General features: G+C 52.3%; 1 protein-coding gene across 1 annotated transcript; it reads right to left on the bottom strand.

Moving 5' to 3' along the window:
- Positions 1-5,789: 5,789 nt before the first annotated feature.
- Positions 5,790-16,590, bottom strand: MS4A10 (membrane spanning 4-domains A10). The gene is given in 8 exon segments (XM_087423178.1): positions 5,790-5,906; positions 6,857-6,897; positions 6,900-6,966; positions 8,090-8,186; positions 8,188-8,201; positions 9,830-9,886; positions 10,995-11,114; positions 16,501-16,590. Coding segments are annotated over 8 exon segments (603 nt in total).
- Positions 16,591-18,922: the final 2,332 nt, after the last annotated feature.

The raw sequence follows: 18,922 nt of genomic DNA on the forward strand, positions 1-18,922 counted from the left end.
GGTGCCTGGTGCACATTCAGATGGAGATGCCCAGCGAGCAGAGAGGCCAGCAAGATCGCTAGAGTCTTCCGAAGGGATTGTATCAAGGAAGGCGGGGGAGGAGAGAGTTTCAAGGCGAGTTAAGATGTCAACTGGGAAATTCAGTAACGCTGCCAACACTACTTTGCCACCCTTCAGGGCTTCTCATTGTATCTTCACGTGGCCCAGAGCAGAGAGAGAAGCAAGCTCTCCCCTGCCTCTTCTAAGGACCCTAATCCCATCATGAGGACTCCACCCTCATGACCTAATCACTTCCCAAAGGCCCATCTCCAAACACCCTCACATTGGGGGTTAGGGTTTCAACATGTGAATTTTGGGAGGATACTGACATTCAGTCCATAACAATGATTTTTATCTTACTCACTGACTGTTGATGCTAACCTCTTTGTGAAGGGGGCTTTCTGTGTTTGGAGGTAAAATTTCTTCCTGCTTCTCTCATTCTATGCCTTTGTCCATGCTGTTCCCTCTGCCAGGAACACCATTCCTCACTCTGAGGCTCAGCTCAGGCATCCAATCCCCCTGTAGCACTTCCCTGGCTGCCCCATCCTGGGCTGAATTATGGCACCCCATCTGTGTCCCTACGACACCCTGCCCTGTTGGTCTTAATTTCACTGTATCGTCCTGCGTTTACTTCATGCCCCAGGGCCACCAGCAAGAGGTCCTTTTCACCTCTATTTCAAGGAGGTGAAGGGGCAGGACTTTGCAGTCAATCAGGTGAAGGCTTGAGTTCCGTTTCTGCCACACACAGCCTCTCTAGGCCTCAGTACCTTTACCTGTAAAATAGAGACAACAACAGACCTTTGCTCATCAGATCTCGGAGGATCAAGAGATGATGCCCACAAACTGCTCAGTCACTTCCAACACGAACGAACCAACAAATGGAGGCAGCATGGCACAGTGGTAAGGAGTTCAGGCTCCAGCATCCGACAAAATGAAACCCCTGGTTATACCACTCTCTTGCTGTGTGACTTTGCGCAAATTACTTAACCTCTCTGTGCCTGAGTTTCCTCAACCATAAACTCATTTTTATGAGGACTTCTTACAAAATTGCTTAGAATGGTGGCTGACAATCAATGTTAGCTACTGGAATGGAATAAAATTCATTAACACGGGATGTTTGCAGACTACCCCCTCCATGCCTGCCAAAGATAATTCTATACTTGCTAGTCTTATCTATCCCTCTGTCTGCAACTTCTTTTGCATCTGTGTGTCCGTGACAGTCCTTTGATGTGTCACTTTGGCTAGGCTGCAGTCCCAGTTATTCAATCAAACACCACTCTAGGTATTGCGGTGAAGGTATTTTGTGGATGTTATTGAATCTATAATCAGTTGACTTTAAATAAGGGATATTTTCCTAGATAATCTGGGTGGGCCTGATTCAAGCAGCTGAAAGGCTTAAAGAACGGAACTGAGGTTTCTCTGGTGAAGAAGAAACTCCCCCTGCGGTCGGCAGCTTCAGGCCTTGGCTGGGAGATCTGGCCTGCCCTTCCTGACAGCCTGCTCCACCAACTCTGTACCTGCCTGGCCAGCCCCGTATTCACATAAGCCAATTCCCTGCAATAAATCTCATTGTATATCTCCCACTTGGTCTGCTTCTCTGGTTAAGCGCTGACAGATAAGTGTCCAACTCCTGGCAGGGGGCCTGGCACATAGTAGGCACATTGCTACTGAATGAACACTACACAGCAGGATGCTTGGAAGGAAGTAGGGGGTGGGGAGGAAGGGATTGCAGCCATCTGGCGTGGTGGGAAGGTGAGGGCGTGGGCTAAAGGCTGTGGTCTGGGAAGCGCTCAGTCTGCGTGGAAGAAACGGCAGGGCCTGGACAGCTTGACCACCAGGGCCCCAGGCCTCATCATGGCCTTTCCCCTGGGCAGCACTGGGCAGGCTTCAGGCCTCCATTAAGACAACTTCCAGAGGAAAGGCCTTACTGACCCCCTATCTGCCCGCCCCGTGTTCCAGATCAGGTCCCCATCACAGTCTTCATAACACCTGTTTCCCTTCTAGCAAGTTATACCTTTATTTGTGTGATTGGTCATGCCTGTCTCACGTACTGGAGTCCAACCTCAAAGAGCTGGGGACCGTGTTGGGTTTGCTCATGGTGGTCTACTTCCAGACCTAGCACAGCGGGAAGTCAATCTTCACCGTGGAAGGAAGGAAAGAAGGAAGGAATGAGTACAATGCTGTCATGCCTCCATGACCTGCCTGGAGGGCAGCAGTGCATGGAAGGAGTCTGGGGAAGCAGCAAGGGCGTGACTTTGAGCTTCCTCCTGATGTTCCCAGGTGGGTGTGTGGTTAGAGTTTGCAGGATTATCCTATAGACTGGAGGAGAATAGGTCTGGGGAGCCAAGAACTTAGTGTGGGGGTTGGATACAGACAGAGGTTGACCTCGTTCTTGCTCCCAGGGACAAGTTGGGGGAACACGTCATGGGTAGTGGGGTGATGGCACCAGACTGGGGTTCTAGCTTCATCTCGGTCAAGGGCCTGCTGGGTAGCCTTCAGTAAGCCCCTTCACACATCTGGGCCTCAGTTTCTCCACCTGTCACATGAGGGGTTAGGTAAGATGACCCACAAAATTCTTCCAGTATGAAAGTTCTATGAGATCAGGAAGTGGAATTCCAGGTTCAAAGGTCAAAGTGAACTGTTTTTTGGAGGAAGATTGGCCCTGAGCTAACATCTGTTGCCAAGCTTCCTCTTTTTCTTATTTCCTTCTCAATGCCCCAGTACATAGTTGTATATCCTAGTTGTAGGTCCTTCTAGTTCTTCTATGTGGAATGCCACCTCAGCATGGCTTGATGAGCAGTGAGTATGTTCATGCCCAGGATCTGAACCAGAGAACCCCAAGCCATTGAAGGGGAAAGAGCGAACTTAACCACTGCACCACCGGGCCAGCCCTCAAAATGAACTTTTAGTCTCAACTACAGAATGCAAAGAAGCTTCCTTTTTGTGAACGGGGTGGGTAAAAGGAGTCTACTTTCCTTGTTTCCCAGACTTCAATCACTCAAGCTCTACCTTCACAATTTTTATTACATTTATGGTGTCTTGTACCATTATTTCTTTAATGGGTTTCTTTAAATGGACTTTCTTTTTTTTTCACAATTCAATGATTTTTAGGATATGCGCAGAGTTGTGCAACCATCACTACAATTTTAGAGCATTTTTATCACACTTCTCAAAGAAAGCCATACCCATTATTGCTTTGTTTGAACTTATATGCACTTATTATTTAACTTATATGCATGCATTGGATCACTACTATAATTGGGAATCCAGTCTCACTTGCAATAAGCAGAAGGCATAAAAGTAAACCGAAAGAAAACAGAATGGCGTTGTTAAATTCTAACCCAATGCCATGGCCTGCTGCAAGCCGGCTCTGCTGTCTCTTGGTAAAAAGAGAGATTAGCTGACGTCAGAGAGGCATTCAAGATCTAGCAGTCCCAAATGGAGACTTTTTCCTTAAAGAAAACCGAGAGTGAAGGTGACTGAAAAGGAAATACCTCTTTGGTGTCATTTATTGCCATGTTCTCGTATCCCTACACTGTTCCCTCTCAGCATCTCCCACTTTGGGGAACACCCAGATGGTACTTTTGTATTGGTGGCCTCCTCTGACCCTCACTATAACTCTGTGAGGGAGGAATTGTCATTCCCATTTTACAGATGAGAACACTGAGGCTCAGGGAAGTTGGGTGTTTTTCCTCAGGTCCACAATGAGTAAGGGTAGAGGAAGTTCTTAGTCCTGTGTGCTCTTCCTGTCCCCGGAGAATTGCTCTCTCCCTGCCTTAAGCAGGACACACACAGCTCCTGTGTGTGCTCATTACTTGGGGAGCCCACTGCTCATAAAGCTCGTCCCTCCCCAGGCACAGAGTTAGCAGGGTGGTGTCCTAACTACAAAGTGGAAGACCTGTCTGTGGGGAACCAGGGGACCGTGCATTTGGCTAATTTGCCCCAAGGCCATCGAGCTGCGATCTCTAAGCAACAGACCAGATGTTGGGTGCACCATCTTCCTTCCTTTGGCTCACTGTTGCAGAAACGGAGACTGCTAGGGCTGGCTGAGAACCGGAAGATCATCAAGGTCAGGTCTCCCAGCCTCCAGACTCATGAATTCCTTTACTTTGCTATGGGCTCGGTGATTGTATGAGCCCCCTCGGAATATTTCCAATTACTCTTCATCTTTGCATGGCATATGATCAAGAAACAACTTCAAGTGAAAAGAAAAAATGTAAATCATTGTATTCAACATAGTACTACGAAGTTAGTGTCTAATATGTTTGAAATTTTTATATGGCATACATTCACATACTACAGAAAGACGGATTTTGACATTTTCCTATTTGATAAGTGTTTCCTGCTGTTTTATTTTCTTAAAAAAAAAAAGGGAAGGAATAAAAAGTGACATTGTCAGTAGTGTGGGAGATCAAGATTTGGCCACCCTGAAATCCATCTCTTTACCTTGGTTGTTTTCTCTAGGGACCTTTGACCTCCCCCACTAACTGCCTAAAGAATTTGACATAGTAACTCCTTCCTGGAACAGATCTATCATGATGGCTGTAAAGATAATGTAGGATAGAGGTTACAATAGAAAAGGCACCAACAAGCCCATCTTATTGGAAGTTCTGTCTCTCTGGCCACATGCTCTAGATGGCCCTGCGAGGAGTTACCAGATAATCATTTACAAGGGAAGTCTCCATTTGTAAAGTTATCTCCCTCTCTGTATTGGGAAGAGGGGGGATGACCTCATTTCTAGAGACTTATCAATGTGGAAGGTGAGGCCTTACAACTGCATAATAAACCTTACTCTTGTTTACAGTGCTTTAGTGATAATCTCCTGTAACTGACACCCCCACCCCCAACATCCTCCTTGTCTTTGGTTGAACATGGTATTTAAGACGAGATTTTCTGCTATTGTGTTGAGAAACGCAGTGTCCCTGCTTTCTCCCATGTATACATGCTATTAAACTTGGTATTATTTTCTCCTGCTAACCTGTCTTGTTAATTATTTGGCCAGACATAAGAACCTTAAGGAAAAGGGCAGAGGGAGATTCTCCCTCTTCCCCCGACAGTAGCAAGACACGGAAGTTACCCCTGCACCCAGGATTACTGATCAAGGGATGAGCTGGCCCCTGGATCACTTCACCCACCAGCCCCTTCATTGCACAGATGGAGACACTGAGGCCCAGGCAGGCAGACAGAGCCGTGATGGTTAGGAGGGAAGAACTGGTCACAGTTTCTGACTCATGCTCCTGCTGTCCTCCACCTGACTCCACGGATTCAGATGCACAAGTTTCCCCAGAGACCTCTTAGCAGGTTGAGGCTAGGGAAGACCATGCCTCCCTGGGCTCTGAGGATCCCTTCTCTGGCTCCCGGCACAGCCCACATGGACAAGCTCTTGAGCGTCCACCATTGATTGGAGAAAGCAGATGAGGGAGGGTGGAGGGGTAGAGGGTACCGGCCTGGAGATCTGCTCCTGAGCTGTTAGGGGGCGTGAGTAGGACCTGGTCCAGCCGAGCAGCTCTGGCTGACCAGTCAGAGCCTGCGGTGTTATGGGGGGTGTTATGGGGTGGGGCCCGGAGGCTCCTCCTGTGCCTGAGGGGATGGGGACCACCCCGCCTCAGCCACCAGTATGAGGCAGACAGTTCTAGCAACAGCACGGTTTGCCCCTTTCTGGTAGCTGCCCCCTGGGAATCAGGTCATATCTGTGGCAGGGGGAAGGGCCCACGGTGTGAATTCTGATGGTGCTGGGAGCCGCTTCACCACTACTTTTGCTCCACGTGCATGCCGCCTCGAATCACGTCCTCATACGATGGCGGAGGCCTCATCGACAGCCTTCTGAGCTCCAACAGTGTGTTGGGAACAGGGGACAAGTCATCCCTCTGCAAAGGAGAAGCCACCATCCCTGCTGCTCACATGCAGGAAGCAAGTGGCCATTACAAAGCACTTCCCCACTGGCTCACCTGTTGAAGTCTCAAGGTCATCATGGAGATGGGGAAACTGAGGCTGGAGGGACAGAGGGACTTCCACGAGGGCAGTGCGTGACTCCGTCTCCTTGTTCTTGAGAAGGGAGTGGGGGAGAGGACCACGTGGCAGTCAGCAGACTGGGCCCTTAATCCGGGCCTGCTACCAGTGTATCAGTCACCACGGACAAGTCACTCACCTGGTGGGTTTCCCCAACGGGGCTGGGCCAGGCGATATGCCAAGGTCCCTCCTAGCTGCAGTACCTTCTACGGGCATGTCTGATGCCGACAGCATCCCCGGTGACAGCTGCATCCTCATCCCTGATCTGTGATGGGCTGCAGAGCCCGTCCCTGGCACTGTCCTCTCAGATGCAGGAGGGCACAGGGGCCTTTGGGGTGACACAGCCACTCAATGGCTGTGTGACCTTGGGACATCAATTAACCTTTTTGAGCCTCATTCCTCCTCTTTAAAATGGGAAAGCAGAACCCTCCTCCCAGAGTGGCTGCAAGGTTCCAGGAGGTCCAAGCCGGTGTGGTTAGGAGGAAGGACGGACCCCGAGAGCTCTGAAGGCCCCAGGGAAATCTTCAGAGTGCAGTGGCCTGTTGTTCTGAGCGCCCATGGTGTTTGCTCTTTGGTGGCCCCATATTTTTTGCCTCGAATTGGCATTTTCTGCCCTGCACCTTATCTCCCCTGCTGGACTGTGGGCTGCCTCTGTGGTTCCACTTGGTAAATGCCCACAACGTGACAAATGAACGCACGAGAGACGTGCTCCTCATGTACCCCCTGCCTGCTGCCTCCCCTTTCTGAGCCCTCTGTTGTCTCGTGTCCCCATCTCTTTAGGGCCTGTCTCTCCAGGAAGGGCCCTCGCCTCTGCAGACGGGCGGTCATTCCTACAGGCCAGGATGGCCGTGGCCCCGGCAGGAAGAACTCCAGGCAGGTGATGCAGAGCAGGGCCAGCTCCAGCCTCTGGATGTGGACCTGGGAGGGAGAGACACGGCGAGGCCTCGCTGGGTACCTGCACCCATCATGCGGCACCAGCAGGAGTCAGACCCAGCCAGCAGAGGGCAGTGGGGGCTTCAGCTCCCAGGTGTGCGTGGGGAGGGCTGTCTCAGTCACTGCTCTATGCCTAACGCCTGGCACCCATGGGTCTTTGGTGAATATTTGAAGGTGGAGAATCTTGCAGGTCCTGGTAGAACTGCAGGCGGCCTTAAGCATCATCTCATCTAACCCCTCTTAGACGGGGATACCGAGGATCAGAGAGATGGGGCATCTCTTACAGCTGTGGAGGGGAAGAGCTGGGCTGAGGACCACTGCATAGCTGCAACATCTCACAGGGCCACGAGCATCTGGTGGGAAGTGTGTGTTGTGTGTCCAGGCATGCGTGTTCATGTGTGTGTGCACACACGTGTGCATGTTCATGGTTGGGGGGCGATAAGGAATAGCAAGCCACCGAGGTCAGAACACTCGGAACCTGGCTCAGGCTTGCAGCTGCCCACATGGAACGGCTGGCCCACTTCTACTTCAGAGACTGTGGTGGGGTGAAAAGAGAGTGGGGCTTGGAGTTGTAGACCCGGCTTTGAGTCTCCACCACGCCCTGAATTGCTGTGTGGCCTTGGTCCACAAATTTAACCTCTCTGGACCTTAGTGTTCACTTCCATAAAATGGGGGTAACAAAGTGGATTCGGCCAGCTCTACAAGGCTGCTGTGAGGCTCACAGATAATGGGATCATGGGGGCTACGATATTTAAAGAGCCTTGAACGGGAATCAACAGTTCCAGATTGTGGGCCTGAATTTGCTGCCAACTTGCTGCTTGACCTCAGACAGGCCCCTCCTCCTCTCTGGGCCTCAGTTTCCCCCCCTATAAAAGTGGGATTGGTTTTAGTGACTCGAGGCCTGGTCCAGCCCATGATGCTGACCAGCGAGAAGGCTGGCATCCTGCCTTGCACCACATCTAGGGAGGGACGGGTGGGAACAGATTGGCTGAGGGCCCCACTACTTGGCCTTCAGAAGAGGTTTTCTGAGAGCCAGAAACCTCCTCTCTGCCCAGCCCGAGGCAGCGCCTTCCTGGGAGTCGGAGGACCCTCAGGGCCTGGCACTCACTATGCCAGTGGGGTACGGTTTCCAGATTGGGAACTCAAACGGACTCTAGAGAAAGAGATCCTTGGCAATGACGAAGAGGCCAACCAGCGTGCAGAGACAGACACAATGCCTTCTGTAAGCAAAAAATAAAAGTAACAACCGTTGTCCAAAAGTTAGAGACCCAGAGCTAGGTCCTACGTCCAGGCCTGCCAGGAGGTTGCTCTGTGGCCTCAGGAAAGACTCTGCCTGTCTCTGGGCCTGAGGCTCCTCAGCCAAACACGACTTGCTGAGACAGCTGACCACTGAGGAGGCCCCAACTGGCCCTCACCTTCTACACGACAGGATTGGGGGAACCCAGGGCTTTCTCCAGATCCACAGGCTTTGTGATGAAGGATGTTCCCACTGCTGTCTCCTCCTCAAAGCCAGTCCTGACCATCCTGGCATAAGATATACCAGCTGATCAGGGACTTTACACCCAAATGACTCCTCACCCAGCCTCTTCCCCACTGGAAAGGGCGGGAGGAGCCATGAAGGTCCCTATCCTTACACACTCCAGGTCTGCCTCCTTCCCCACCCACCCTGGTCCCTGAAATGCCTCCATTCAGCATCATCTTGGGTTAAGCACTACTCCAGGAGCCTCCTACCAAGTGCAGAGCCCTGTGATGGGGAAAGAGTATGAACATATGGAGCCTCCAACCCCTTATACAAGAATGAATTTCTCTATAGGAAGAGGGGAGACTAATGGTTCTGAAAGGGGCACAGCCCAGGGGGAATGGGCTAGCCACGCATCTTCTGCCTCTGCTGGGTAAACTGCACAACACCGTCCCATTCTCTACGCCCCTCTGGGAGGGCAGGGGACAGCCACAGCTCAGCCCAGGCTGAGGGGCACAACTGTGGCCCCGGCCAGGGCTTCTAGGGCAGAGGGTGGGCTGAGGCCATGAAATGCGATGGGTAAGGATGGTCCTTCCATCTTCCATGCACCTCCATCCATCCAGTCTTGTGTGGCGGTCTACTCCGTGCCTACCTGGGCCACCCCAGGCTAGAAAGATGCTCAGACAACAGCTGCCCACACAGCTTAGTGCATGAGAGAGAGAGACAAGGACACAGGTAAGTCCAAGGAGCCCAGCAGACACATAAGCCAGCCATGGCGGGTCGGAGAAGACCCCCCAGGAGGACGAGGCGTTTAAGCCGAGTCTTGAAGAACGATCACTAGTAAGTGAAAGCCAGGAGAGAGTGTGCAGCAGGGAGAGGGTGAGGTGCTTGAATAGGGGCCAGCACAAGGTATGAGAACAGCTGTGCCTGGCTGTCACTTAAACATGAGACGTAGATGGATGCCCAGGTGCTGGGCTCAGCTCTTACCGACTCGCTGAAGTTGGAGGCAAGCCAAGGGCACCAGGGAACGGAGGAGGGCTTGACAGCCGCGGAGGGATACAGTCAGATTTGCCCTGGAGAACAATTCCTCGGGCTGCTGTGTGCAGAACAGGCTGGAAGACACCTCCAGGCCAGACACCTTGGGGGCCAGAGCTGGGGTGGAGGAAAGGCAGCGGGTGGAGTGAAAGGCGCGGAGTCAGGGATGTGAGGGGCAGAGCTCCAGGACGCCGGACCTTTCCGCTTGGGCGCCCTCTGCTGTCCGGAAGGCTTGTGCCTGCTCCTAGCAAATCCTGGAGAGCGGCCTCCGGAATCTCCAGCGGGCGCAGATGCTCTTCACAAAGTTACCCCAGGCACGGGGTGGACCGGGATGGTCTCAGGGCTCTGACTTACCAGATACGATTTAGAAAACGAATCCACTGTTATCGCCGAGATGCCTGAGATGAGGAACTGCTGGCCAGATTTGAAACAGTCTTAAGAGAGGAGCTGGGGTTCCTTGAAACCCACACATTCCTTGTCACCTGCTATTTTCTAAGAAAACCAACATCTGGGCGCCAACTGGGTAGAGAACACCATTCCTCCAGCAAAGGGAGCTCACCCTGCCCGTGACATGGCCCATCTCAGGTCCTGCTCCAGCCAGGCTGGTCTTCTCTGGAGCACATTTGGGATCAGGCTGTGCCCTGCACTCGGAATGCCCTCCCAGGCTTCCCCCATTTTACTACCCAGACCATCCCTCTGAGATTCCTGCACTGTCCCCTGCTCTCTGCCCTTTCTCCTTTCCTGGATCCTGTAGTTTGGAGGATGTTAGCTCTTGGTTCTAAGGTCTCTGGTGTATTTCTGTAATTAGTCCTTCAAATGTTCAATAAGCGACTACTATATGCCAGTCACAGGGATGAATGGGCACTGCATGTGGGGACAGTTCCATCACTGTGCCCTGCAAGCTCGGAGCTGGTGGCAGTGGGGACAGAGGATTGAAGTGACAGTGGGGTGTTGGGACTCCTGCCCGAGAGGGCATCAGTGGAGCTGGGACTCAGTGTGTAAGCAGGACTCCATCTGGACCAGGACAGGGAGGGGGCCCTGGGGATCCTGCGGGAAACGGTGTGTGCATTGGTCTCCTCTCATCCCCATCCAGGCTGACGGCCTTGGGAGGACAGGAGCTGTGCCTTACACCCCTGTGCTCTCGCAGACCGACCTTGCAGAGAGTTAGGGCACCAGGGATGTGTTGCTGGGTCCAAAGGCAGCCTGGCTGCTCAGAAGCCTGAGGGAAGATGGAGCGACCCCAGCTCTGCCCGCTGTCCTCTCTGCTGGATGCGCATGTTAAATCAGGGAGGAGAGAGGGGAGCACTCCTGGGATGCAGGCCTGAAGGGGCCCCCGGGAAGGAGCTATTTCCAGTATGACTGAGAGAACAGAAGCAGAGAGAGGAGCCTGGAGAAGGGCTGGCTGATGCCCCACGCCAGTAGCTCCCTCCACCGCACCCTACATCCCGTCCCAAGTGCCGGTGTCCCTCAGCCTGCCTGCCGACCCCCACACCCGGCCCGTGTTTTGAGACCTACTCACCGAGGCAGTGCCTCAGAATGGATGTCAACAGTTCAGCACCACCAGGTGAAGGCTCTCGACTGCAGAGGCCAGGTAACCCCCAAGGGACGAGAGCAGCAGAGCCATGACCACGTGGAAGGCCTGGGCAGGGAACAGTGAGCCACTGTTAGGGACTGGCCCTGGAAGAAGTTGTGGGTGCCCTGGACCAACTGGCTGAAATGAATCCCCTCCCCACCTTCTAAGGGATCCTGGTGGGTCTGCAAGGAAGGATCAGTCCTCAGGAAGGGAGGTGGGAATCAAATAATTGCCCTGCCACCTGTGGCCATAGCGGTGCCTCCTGGGTTTGGGGCGATGGGGAAGAGAAAAGAAGGAAATTTCTGCTGAGGACCTATTATGAGCCAACACTGAGCCAGGAAGTCAATATTTAACAATAAATCAACATTTACGAGTATTTTCTCTGTTCCTGGCAGCGGGATAAGCAGTTTACATGCATTATCTGATCTTATCCTCATGCCAACCCTGCGAGGTAAATACTATCCTTGCTCCTATTTTGCAGGTGAGGCTCAGAGAGGTTAAGCCACTTGCCCAAGGTCACACAGCAAGTAAATGACTGGGCTGAGACTCCAAGTCTGGCAGACTGGCTCCAGAACTTGTGGGCTGAAATCTGGTATGTACTGTTGTCTCCATAAGTGAAAATGAATGTTCCGGGTGTTTTAATGGACATGAGAAAGGGGTTGGGGTATAACTTTGCAGGAGGCTAGAAGTGTCACTTGCTAAGGGGCCTGGTCATTATGTTGTATGTGGATGTCGTGGGCATATCAGGGCTTGGGGGCTGCCTGGTGACTTGGCTGGGAGAGCAGACATCTTTCTCAGGAAAGTGGGGGGCGAGAGGGTCTGGGAGGGGAGGAGAGGGGGGCTGGCTGTGAGGATCTCTGTAGGCGATGGTTCTCCATGGAGACAGGGCTAATGAGAAAATCCTTTCAAGGCATTGGGCTGTTTTCACTCTTTCTAGTGAAAAGAAAGGGGAGGGGCACATTCCTCTCCATTTTAATTTTGACCGTGTGAATTCAGGAGGTCTCATTTGAGCACCCACATTTTGCAATTTCCTGCCACAGAGGTGGTGATGGTGGGAGGGGAAAGGGCCCTGGGAGGCTGGGAGGAACAGGTAGGCCAGGTGACTAAGTCCTGGACAGGGAGGAAAGGGAGGGAGAGCGTTGGAGAGCGAAGGGCCGGATGGGGCTGCAGGCTTTGCGCTAGGCACTGTGTGGGGGGCGTTTGTGCATGCTGACTTCCCTCTAGCCCCAGGAAGTTGGTTCCATTCCATAGAAGAGGGAGCAGGTTCAGGGAGGTTGAGCGCCTTGGCCAAAGTCACACAGCAAGGAAGTGCCTGAGATTGGGGCTGTGTGTGGTCTGATGCCACTGCTCTGTGCCCAGGCTGCTGGGACCTCTGATCAATATCCCCATTGGCCTGCAGTGCCACCACCTGATTTAGTGGAGGGGGAGGGGAATGCTGGGCTCTGGAAGCTAAGCCCAGAGACTCACGGCTGCGTGACTCTCTTTTCTGTGACCTGACCCAGCTATCCTTGGGAATTTTTCCCGCTCTCAATTCCCAGCACTTCAGGGACATAGTCATAGTGGACTGAGGGTTAGTCACTGTGGTTGGTGGGAGAGGCCTGTACCAATTAGCCACTGGGAAGCACAAAGGAAGGCAGACTTCTTAGCAGCGGGATCTTGGATGGAATGGGTTGTCCAGGGAGACAGTGAATGCCTGGTCACTGGGGGTGTGCTTCCGCCTGGACATTCACCTGCCAGAGTTGAGGCAGTGGGAGTGGTTCAAATATCCAATAAAGACTTGGATCCAAGAAGCCAGAGTAACCTTTCTCAAAGTACATTCCTCGGAACACTGGTCCTGAAAGATCAGCAACAAAAGGGTTCCATGGTGAAATAAGTTTGGGAAACCCTGGATATCCTCATCCTCCTCGTTAGTATATTAAAGGCCCTGAGAGTTCCTGCAGTGGAGCCCTCTATTTTAATATTAAGGACATTTCCCAAACTTCACTAGCTATGGAACTGTTTTTCTCATAATCCAATGATTCTACACACTTGGTATTCTGTGGAAATGCTTTTGGGCATAGTAGCCTTAAACTTATAAATTTTAAGTTCTGGGTTTTTTGACTTTCTTTGCCCTCTTTTTGGTTTTCTCATGTGCATATCATGGTAGGGGTGGGGATTGGACTGTGATCTCTAGGGTCGCTGCCAACTCTAAATAATTCTCTCACGGGATAGAGAGATGCTGCAATGAACTATATACAACCAGGAAGGGACGGAGTTGCTGCGGCAGGACTTAGACAACCAGAGGGAAAGTCTGTTTGTTGTGAAGTCCCCACTTCCCAAGAAGAAGGGCATAATCCCCGAGTCCCTAGAAGGCTATGCCCTGTTGCCCCTGCCCACCACACCTCCAGACCCCGGTGCAGGGCAGCTTAGAGATGGAAGTGGGCTGACAGAGGGGAGGGGGCAGGAGACCATTGGGGGCAGTGGAAGGAATACCCTTCCCCAGCTCGTCAGCCAGCTCAGGACCCGCAGCCCAGTGAGCCTGGCACCCCCAGGGAAACCAGCCTGGGCCCGGCACTCCCCAGGTCCTGCACATATTCCCTTGTTCCTTCAGCTTCTGGAGGGCAGGGTTGGCAGGGACAGATCTGGGCAGGACCCTCCAACTCCCAGCAGAGTGGACCAGATCATAAGTGCTGGGAGTGGATAAGTCTGGGCCAGATCCTGGCTCTGCTGTCCTGAGCATTGATCTTGGGCAGGTTGATTACATCCCAGCATCTTAGTCTCCTTATCTGTCACATGGGGTGTGCCAAGGGGTGTGAGGATTAAATGAGATAATGTCTGCAATGTGCAGGGCCTGGCACAGCAAATGCTCATAAAATATTAGCCAGCATTGCCACTAGCCTGCACCTGCCTGGAACCCACCAACCAGGCTCCACTTGGTGCTTGTCTAGTTCTTGGTTAAGACCTGACACATCCTGTCCTCATCATCTGGAGGGAGAGGGCATGAGAGCTCTGGGCTCCTGGGGAAGGTGGGGAAGGGTGTAGAGAGCAAAGGAGAGCACCAAGTTTATTGAACTAGTGCTTTGAACTAGTGCTCTGAGATTATCTATGGAGTTCTGAGCTGAACAACACAGGGACCGGGGCAGCAAGGAGTAAGATCTGTCCACGGGAGGTTTGTGGTCAAGCAGAGAAAACCTGTGACCCTAATCAGGCTGTGCTGTGGAGGCCTGGACAGGGAGAGCTTCTGAGGGGTATGTGTGCCTGTGTGTGCATATGTGTGTGTCCATGTGTGCATGCACGTGTGTGCATGCATGTCCATGTATGTCAAACAGAGAAAGGCAGGAGTTGAAAGGCATCAAGTCACATTATGTGAAAAGGGACTGGTAGGGGGCTGGGGTCCCCCACGGGAGTTCAGTGTATGCCAGTTAGAAAACATCTGTGAATGCGCCGCAGCCAGCCTCCCCTAGTGCTTTGGGATAGAGTGCTGGTGTAAAGACAGCCAGGGGGCCTGTGGGAAGTGAAGGCCTCTGCTCTGTGATGGGTCAGGAGGCCTGGATTCCAGTCGTGGCTCTGAGTGGTCCTGGGCAAGTCCCTTCCTCTCTTTGGGGCTCTGTTTCCTTAACATTGTCTCTGTGTGTATGAGTTTCTGGGATTGGAATGGAAATGGCTGAGGCCCCTCCCAGCTCTAACAGTCAGTGATGGGCAGCAGCATGGGGCTCTAGGTAGTGAATTCCTCCCTGGGGTAGATGCTATTGGTGCCCTCCACTTCCCATTTACTGGGGGATGGGGTGCCCATTTTCCAGCTGCTGTAATTGTTGGGCTCATAGCTGCTCCCTTCTGGGAATTTAGGTTACACCCCTGTCCCAACGCTGCAGCCAATGACTGGCATGGCATATAAAAGGCTGGCCCCCTGTCTCAAGGTGGGACCAAGTCTGTGCTCCTCAGCAGCCCCCTACGTGGAATCAGGCTGAAGTAGGTGGGCAGCTTAGATCACACCTGTCCTTGGCTTGTTTCATCTGCCCTGCTCTGCTTCCCTCACTCTTCTTCTCCTGAGAACACTCCTTCGTAAACCAGTTGCACCAAATCCTTGTCTCAGGCTCTGCTTCTAGATAAACTGACCAAAGACACTCCCCTCCTTGTTTCTGCCATGGGGGACCACTCATCTGGTGCCAGGACCTCCACTCTGAGCTTCCAGCCATGGTCGGCCCTCCGGAGGCAGCACGAGAAGATCAGAACGTCTTTACAACATCAGACTTTGGATCTTTTTCCTCCTGGTCCCACCTCCTGCTTCATGCCCCAGCTGCATGTGAGCTGTCGATGTCTCCCCCAGCCCCCAACCCAGGCAGGTGAAAATCTTAGCGCCCTCCTCTGTAGTCGTGAATTTCCTTTGGCAAGTCAAATGTTGACAATTTAACCTGTTTACAATGCAGGACAGATGGAGTGAAGATGATGGTAAATCTTTGTAGAGTCAGAGTTTGAGCCTTTTCAAAGATCTTTTTAATTTTTTTTTTTTGGTGATGAAGATTGGCCCTGAGCTAATATCTGTGCCAACCTTCCTCTATTTTGTATGTGGGATGCCTCCACAGCATGGCTTGATGGGTGGTGTAGGTCCGCACCTGGGATCCGAACCCACAAACCTGGGCCTCTGAAGTAGAGCACACCGAACTTAACCACTACGCCACCAGGCCGGCCCCAAGATATTTTTGTTTTAGAAAATTTCAAACATTCACAAAGGTAGAGAGAATGGTCCAGTGAACTCCCAGGTACCATCCCCAGCGACATCCCCGTCAGCAGCTCTCTGCCGATCTGTTCCCACTCTGTCTCCCCCATTGGAAAGCAAAACTCAGACACCCTACCATTTTTATGTAAGCATTTTAAAATTCTTTAAAAACTCTTTAAAAAAAAGTATGACCACATGACACAACTAAAAAATTAAAACGAGGAAAGTCTTAGTGCTCATGGAGGCCTATTTACGTGGGATGCAATAACCCCACGGCCCAGCAGAGCTCTGTGAGGCACAGGTAGATGACTAGTCTCGTTGAGGAAAGTTCAACACTATGTGTCAGAAAAGCCTCTTCTCACCCAGTTCTTATGACTTAATCAATATCAAATGTCTAGTCAGTGTTCAAGCTTCTCTGATTAAGCATCTTGTGACCTTTGATTTGTTTGCATCGGGATCCAGGCATGGCCCGCAAATTGCATCAGGCTGATCTGGTGGAGCCATCTTACTCGCCCTGGCACCCTGTCCCTGCTCAGCCCTGCCCCTGAGCATGGCGCCCGTGCTCTGAGTGGTGTGCAGATCCTCGAAGAGGCGAGGGGAGGGGTGTGGGTGGCCTCTGACCACCCTCAGCTCTCACCCTAATCCCCTCCTTTGCCATCTGGCTTCTCTCTCCACATTGTTCTGCCAAGGGTGGGCAGGGAAGCATGAGGCAGAGCCTAGCGACCATCCCAGGGACCCACCCCTGCCAGTACTTACTGACTTCAGCTTGCCGAGCACAGCATAGCCCTTCAGAGTCGACTCTGGGTCCGGGCTGCCTGAGTTCAAACCTTGGTTCTGCCACTTCATAGCTGTGAGGCCTACGGCAAGTTTTTTAACCTTTCTGGGCCTCAGTTTCCCCCTCTGCAAAATGGGCATAATAATACCTATGGAGTTGCTAGAGGGTTAAATGAATTAGAAAATGGAAAATGCTTACAGCAGTGCCTGGCATGTATTAGGTACTGTGTGTAAGTATTATAGTCACTCTCAGGGGTCACTTACACTCTCCTGTCATGCATGTTCCATGTCACACACACAACCAGACGGAGCGCAACCTCCCGCACACTCACTTAGCTGTCACGCCCACTGAGAGGTCACTCCTATTCTCTCAGGCCTGCTGGATGGGGCAGACCTCCCAAAACGGGTGAGGCTGGGCAGTCGGTGGCTCTAGACCGTCTGTTTCTTCTGGATCTTCCAGAAGGCACCACCCACCCACCGCCATCTTCTGACATGTGCCCTGGGGCCTCCTGTGGTGTGGGGCTCACCTGTCATCAGTTGCTTTGTACCCGTTCATCATCCACACTTTTAGTTCCTCAAACATGCAATGAATGTTTTTCTAGGGCCTGTGGTTTTCCCCTGGGTTAGAGGCGTTTGCTTCACCACTGTTAGTCACATACAACATGTAACACACACACACCCCCCACACCCTTGTTCATGAACTGACCCACTCATTCATAAAACCATTAATGAGCACTCATGACAGCCCAGGCACTATGCTGTGTTCTGGAGGTCCAGGAGTGAATGAGAGACCGCCCCTGCCTTGAGGATCTTGGAGGCTGAGGTGGGCAGAATAACGGCCCCCAAAGATGTCCACGTCCTAATCCCTGGGACCTGAGACTATGTGACCTTACATGGTAAAAGGACTTTGCAGATGTGATTAAGTTAAGGACCTTGAGAAAGGGAGATTATCCTGGCTTACCTGGTGGGCCCCATGTGATCACAAGGGTCCTTGTAAGAGGGAGGCAGGAGGATCAGAGTCAGTGAGAGGGCCTGGAAGGTGCCATACTACTGGCTCTGAAGAAGGAGGATGAGGTCACAAGCCAAGGACTGCGGCAGCCTCTAGAAGCCAGAAAAGGCAAGGAAATGGATTCTCCTCTAGAGCCTCCCCAAGGAACTCAGCCCTGCTAACACAGTCATTTAAGGACTTCTGACTTCCAGAACTGTAAGATAATAAACGTGTTGTTTGAAGCCACTAAGTTTGTAGGAGTTTTTAACAACAGCAACAGGAACTTGATAGAGAGTCCAAAGGGGAAGATGATCAGGGAGACAGGCAACTATCTGGGGAAGCAAGGTGACCCTGGGCATGCAGTGAAGTGAGGTGACCCTGGATATGCAGTGAAGTGAGGTGACCCTGGATATGAAGTGAAGTGAGGTGACCCTGGATATGCAGTGAAGTGAGGTGACCCTGGATATGAAGTGAAGTGAGGTGACCCTGGATATGCAGTGAAGTGAGGTGTCACTGGGCATGTGGTGAAGTGAGGTGACCCTGGATATGCAGTGAAGTGAGGTGACCCTGGATGTGCAGTGAAGTGAAGTGACCCTCAATATGCAGTGAAGTGAGGTGTCACTGGGCATGTGGTGAAGTGAGGTGACCCTGGATATGCAGTGAAGTGAGGTGACCCTGGACATGTCATGAAGTGAGGTGTCCCTGGATGTGCCATGAAGTGAGGTGACCCTGGACATGTGTTGAGGCGAGGTGACCCTGGATATGTGGTGAAGTGAGATGACCCTGGACATGTGGTGAAGTGAGGTGACCCTGGATGTGCCATGAAGTGAGGTGACCCTGGACATGTGGTGAGGTGAGGTGACCCTGGACATGTGGTGAAGTGAGGTGACCCTGGACATGTGGTGAGGTGAGGTGACCCTGGACATGTGGTGAAGTGAGGTGACCCTGGACATGCAGTGGAGTGAAGTGACCCTGGACATGCGGTGTGCCTAGAGCCCAGCAGAGGCCAGCTCACCTAGAAGGAGGAGAGAAGGATGAGACCAGGTAAGGCTTCCTGGAGGAAGTGGTGTCTACACTGAGGTCTGAGGAGGGTTGGGAGTTAAGTGGGACAAATAGGAGAGTGAGGGGCAGGCAGGGACAGCACTCCAGGCAGAGGGGTCTCCCAGGATCGGTATGACTGTGGGTCAAGTGTAAGAGAGCGTGAGGAGAGATAAGGCTGGAGAGGTGAGTGGGCCATGTCTCCTGGGCTTTGTAAACTTGCCAGAGCATTTGGACTTTAGCCTGAGGGCAAAGGAGAGCCCCAAATGACTTTAGGCTGAACAACAACACTATTGCTTTCATACTTTAGAAAAATCCATCTGGCTGTTATCTAGCCCAGGGGTGGGTTGGGCCAGCTTGGAGCTGAGGACACAGGTT

The sequence above is a fragment of the Ceratotherium simum genome, chromosome 34, assembly GCF_057802395.1.
Source record: "Ceratotherium simum simum isolate JZ-2026a chromosome 34, ASM5780239v1, whole genome shotgun sequence".
Taxonomy (NCBI): Eukaryota; Metazoa; Chordata; class Mammalia; order Perissodactyla; family Rhinocerotidae; genus Ceratotherium; species Ceratotherium simum.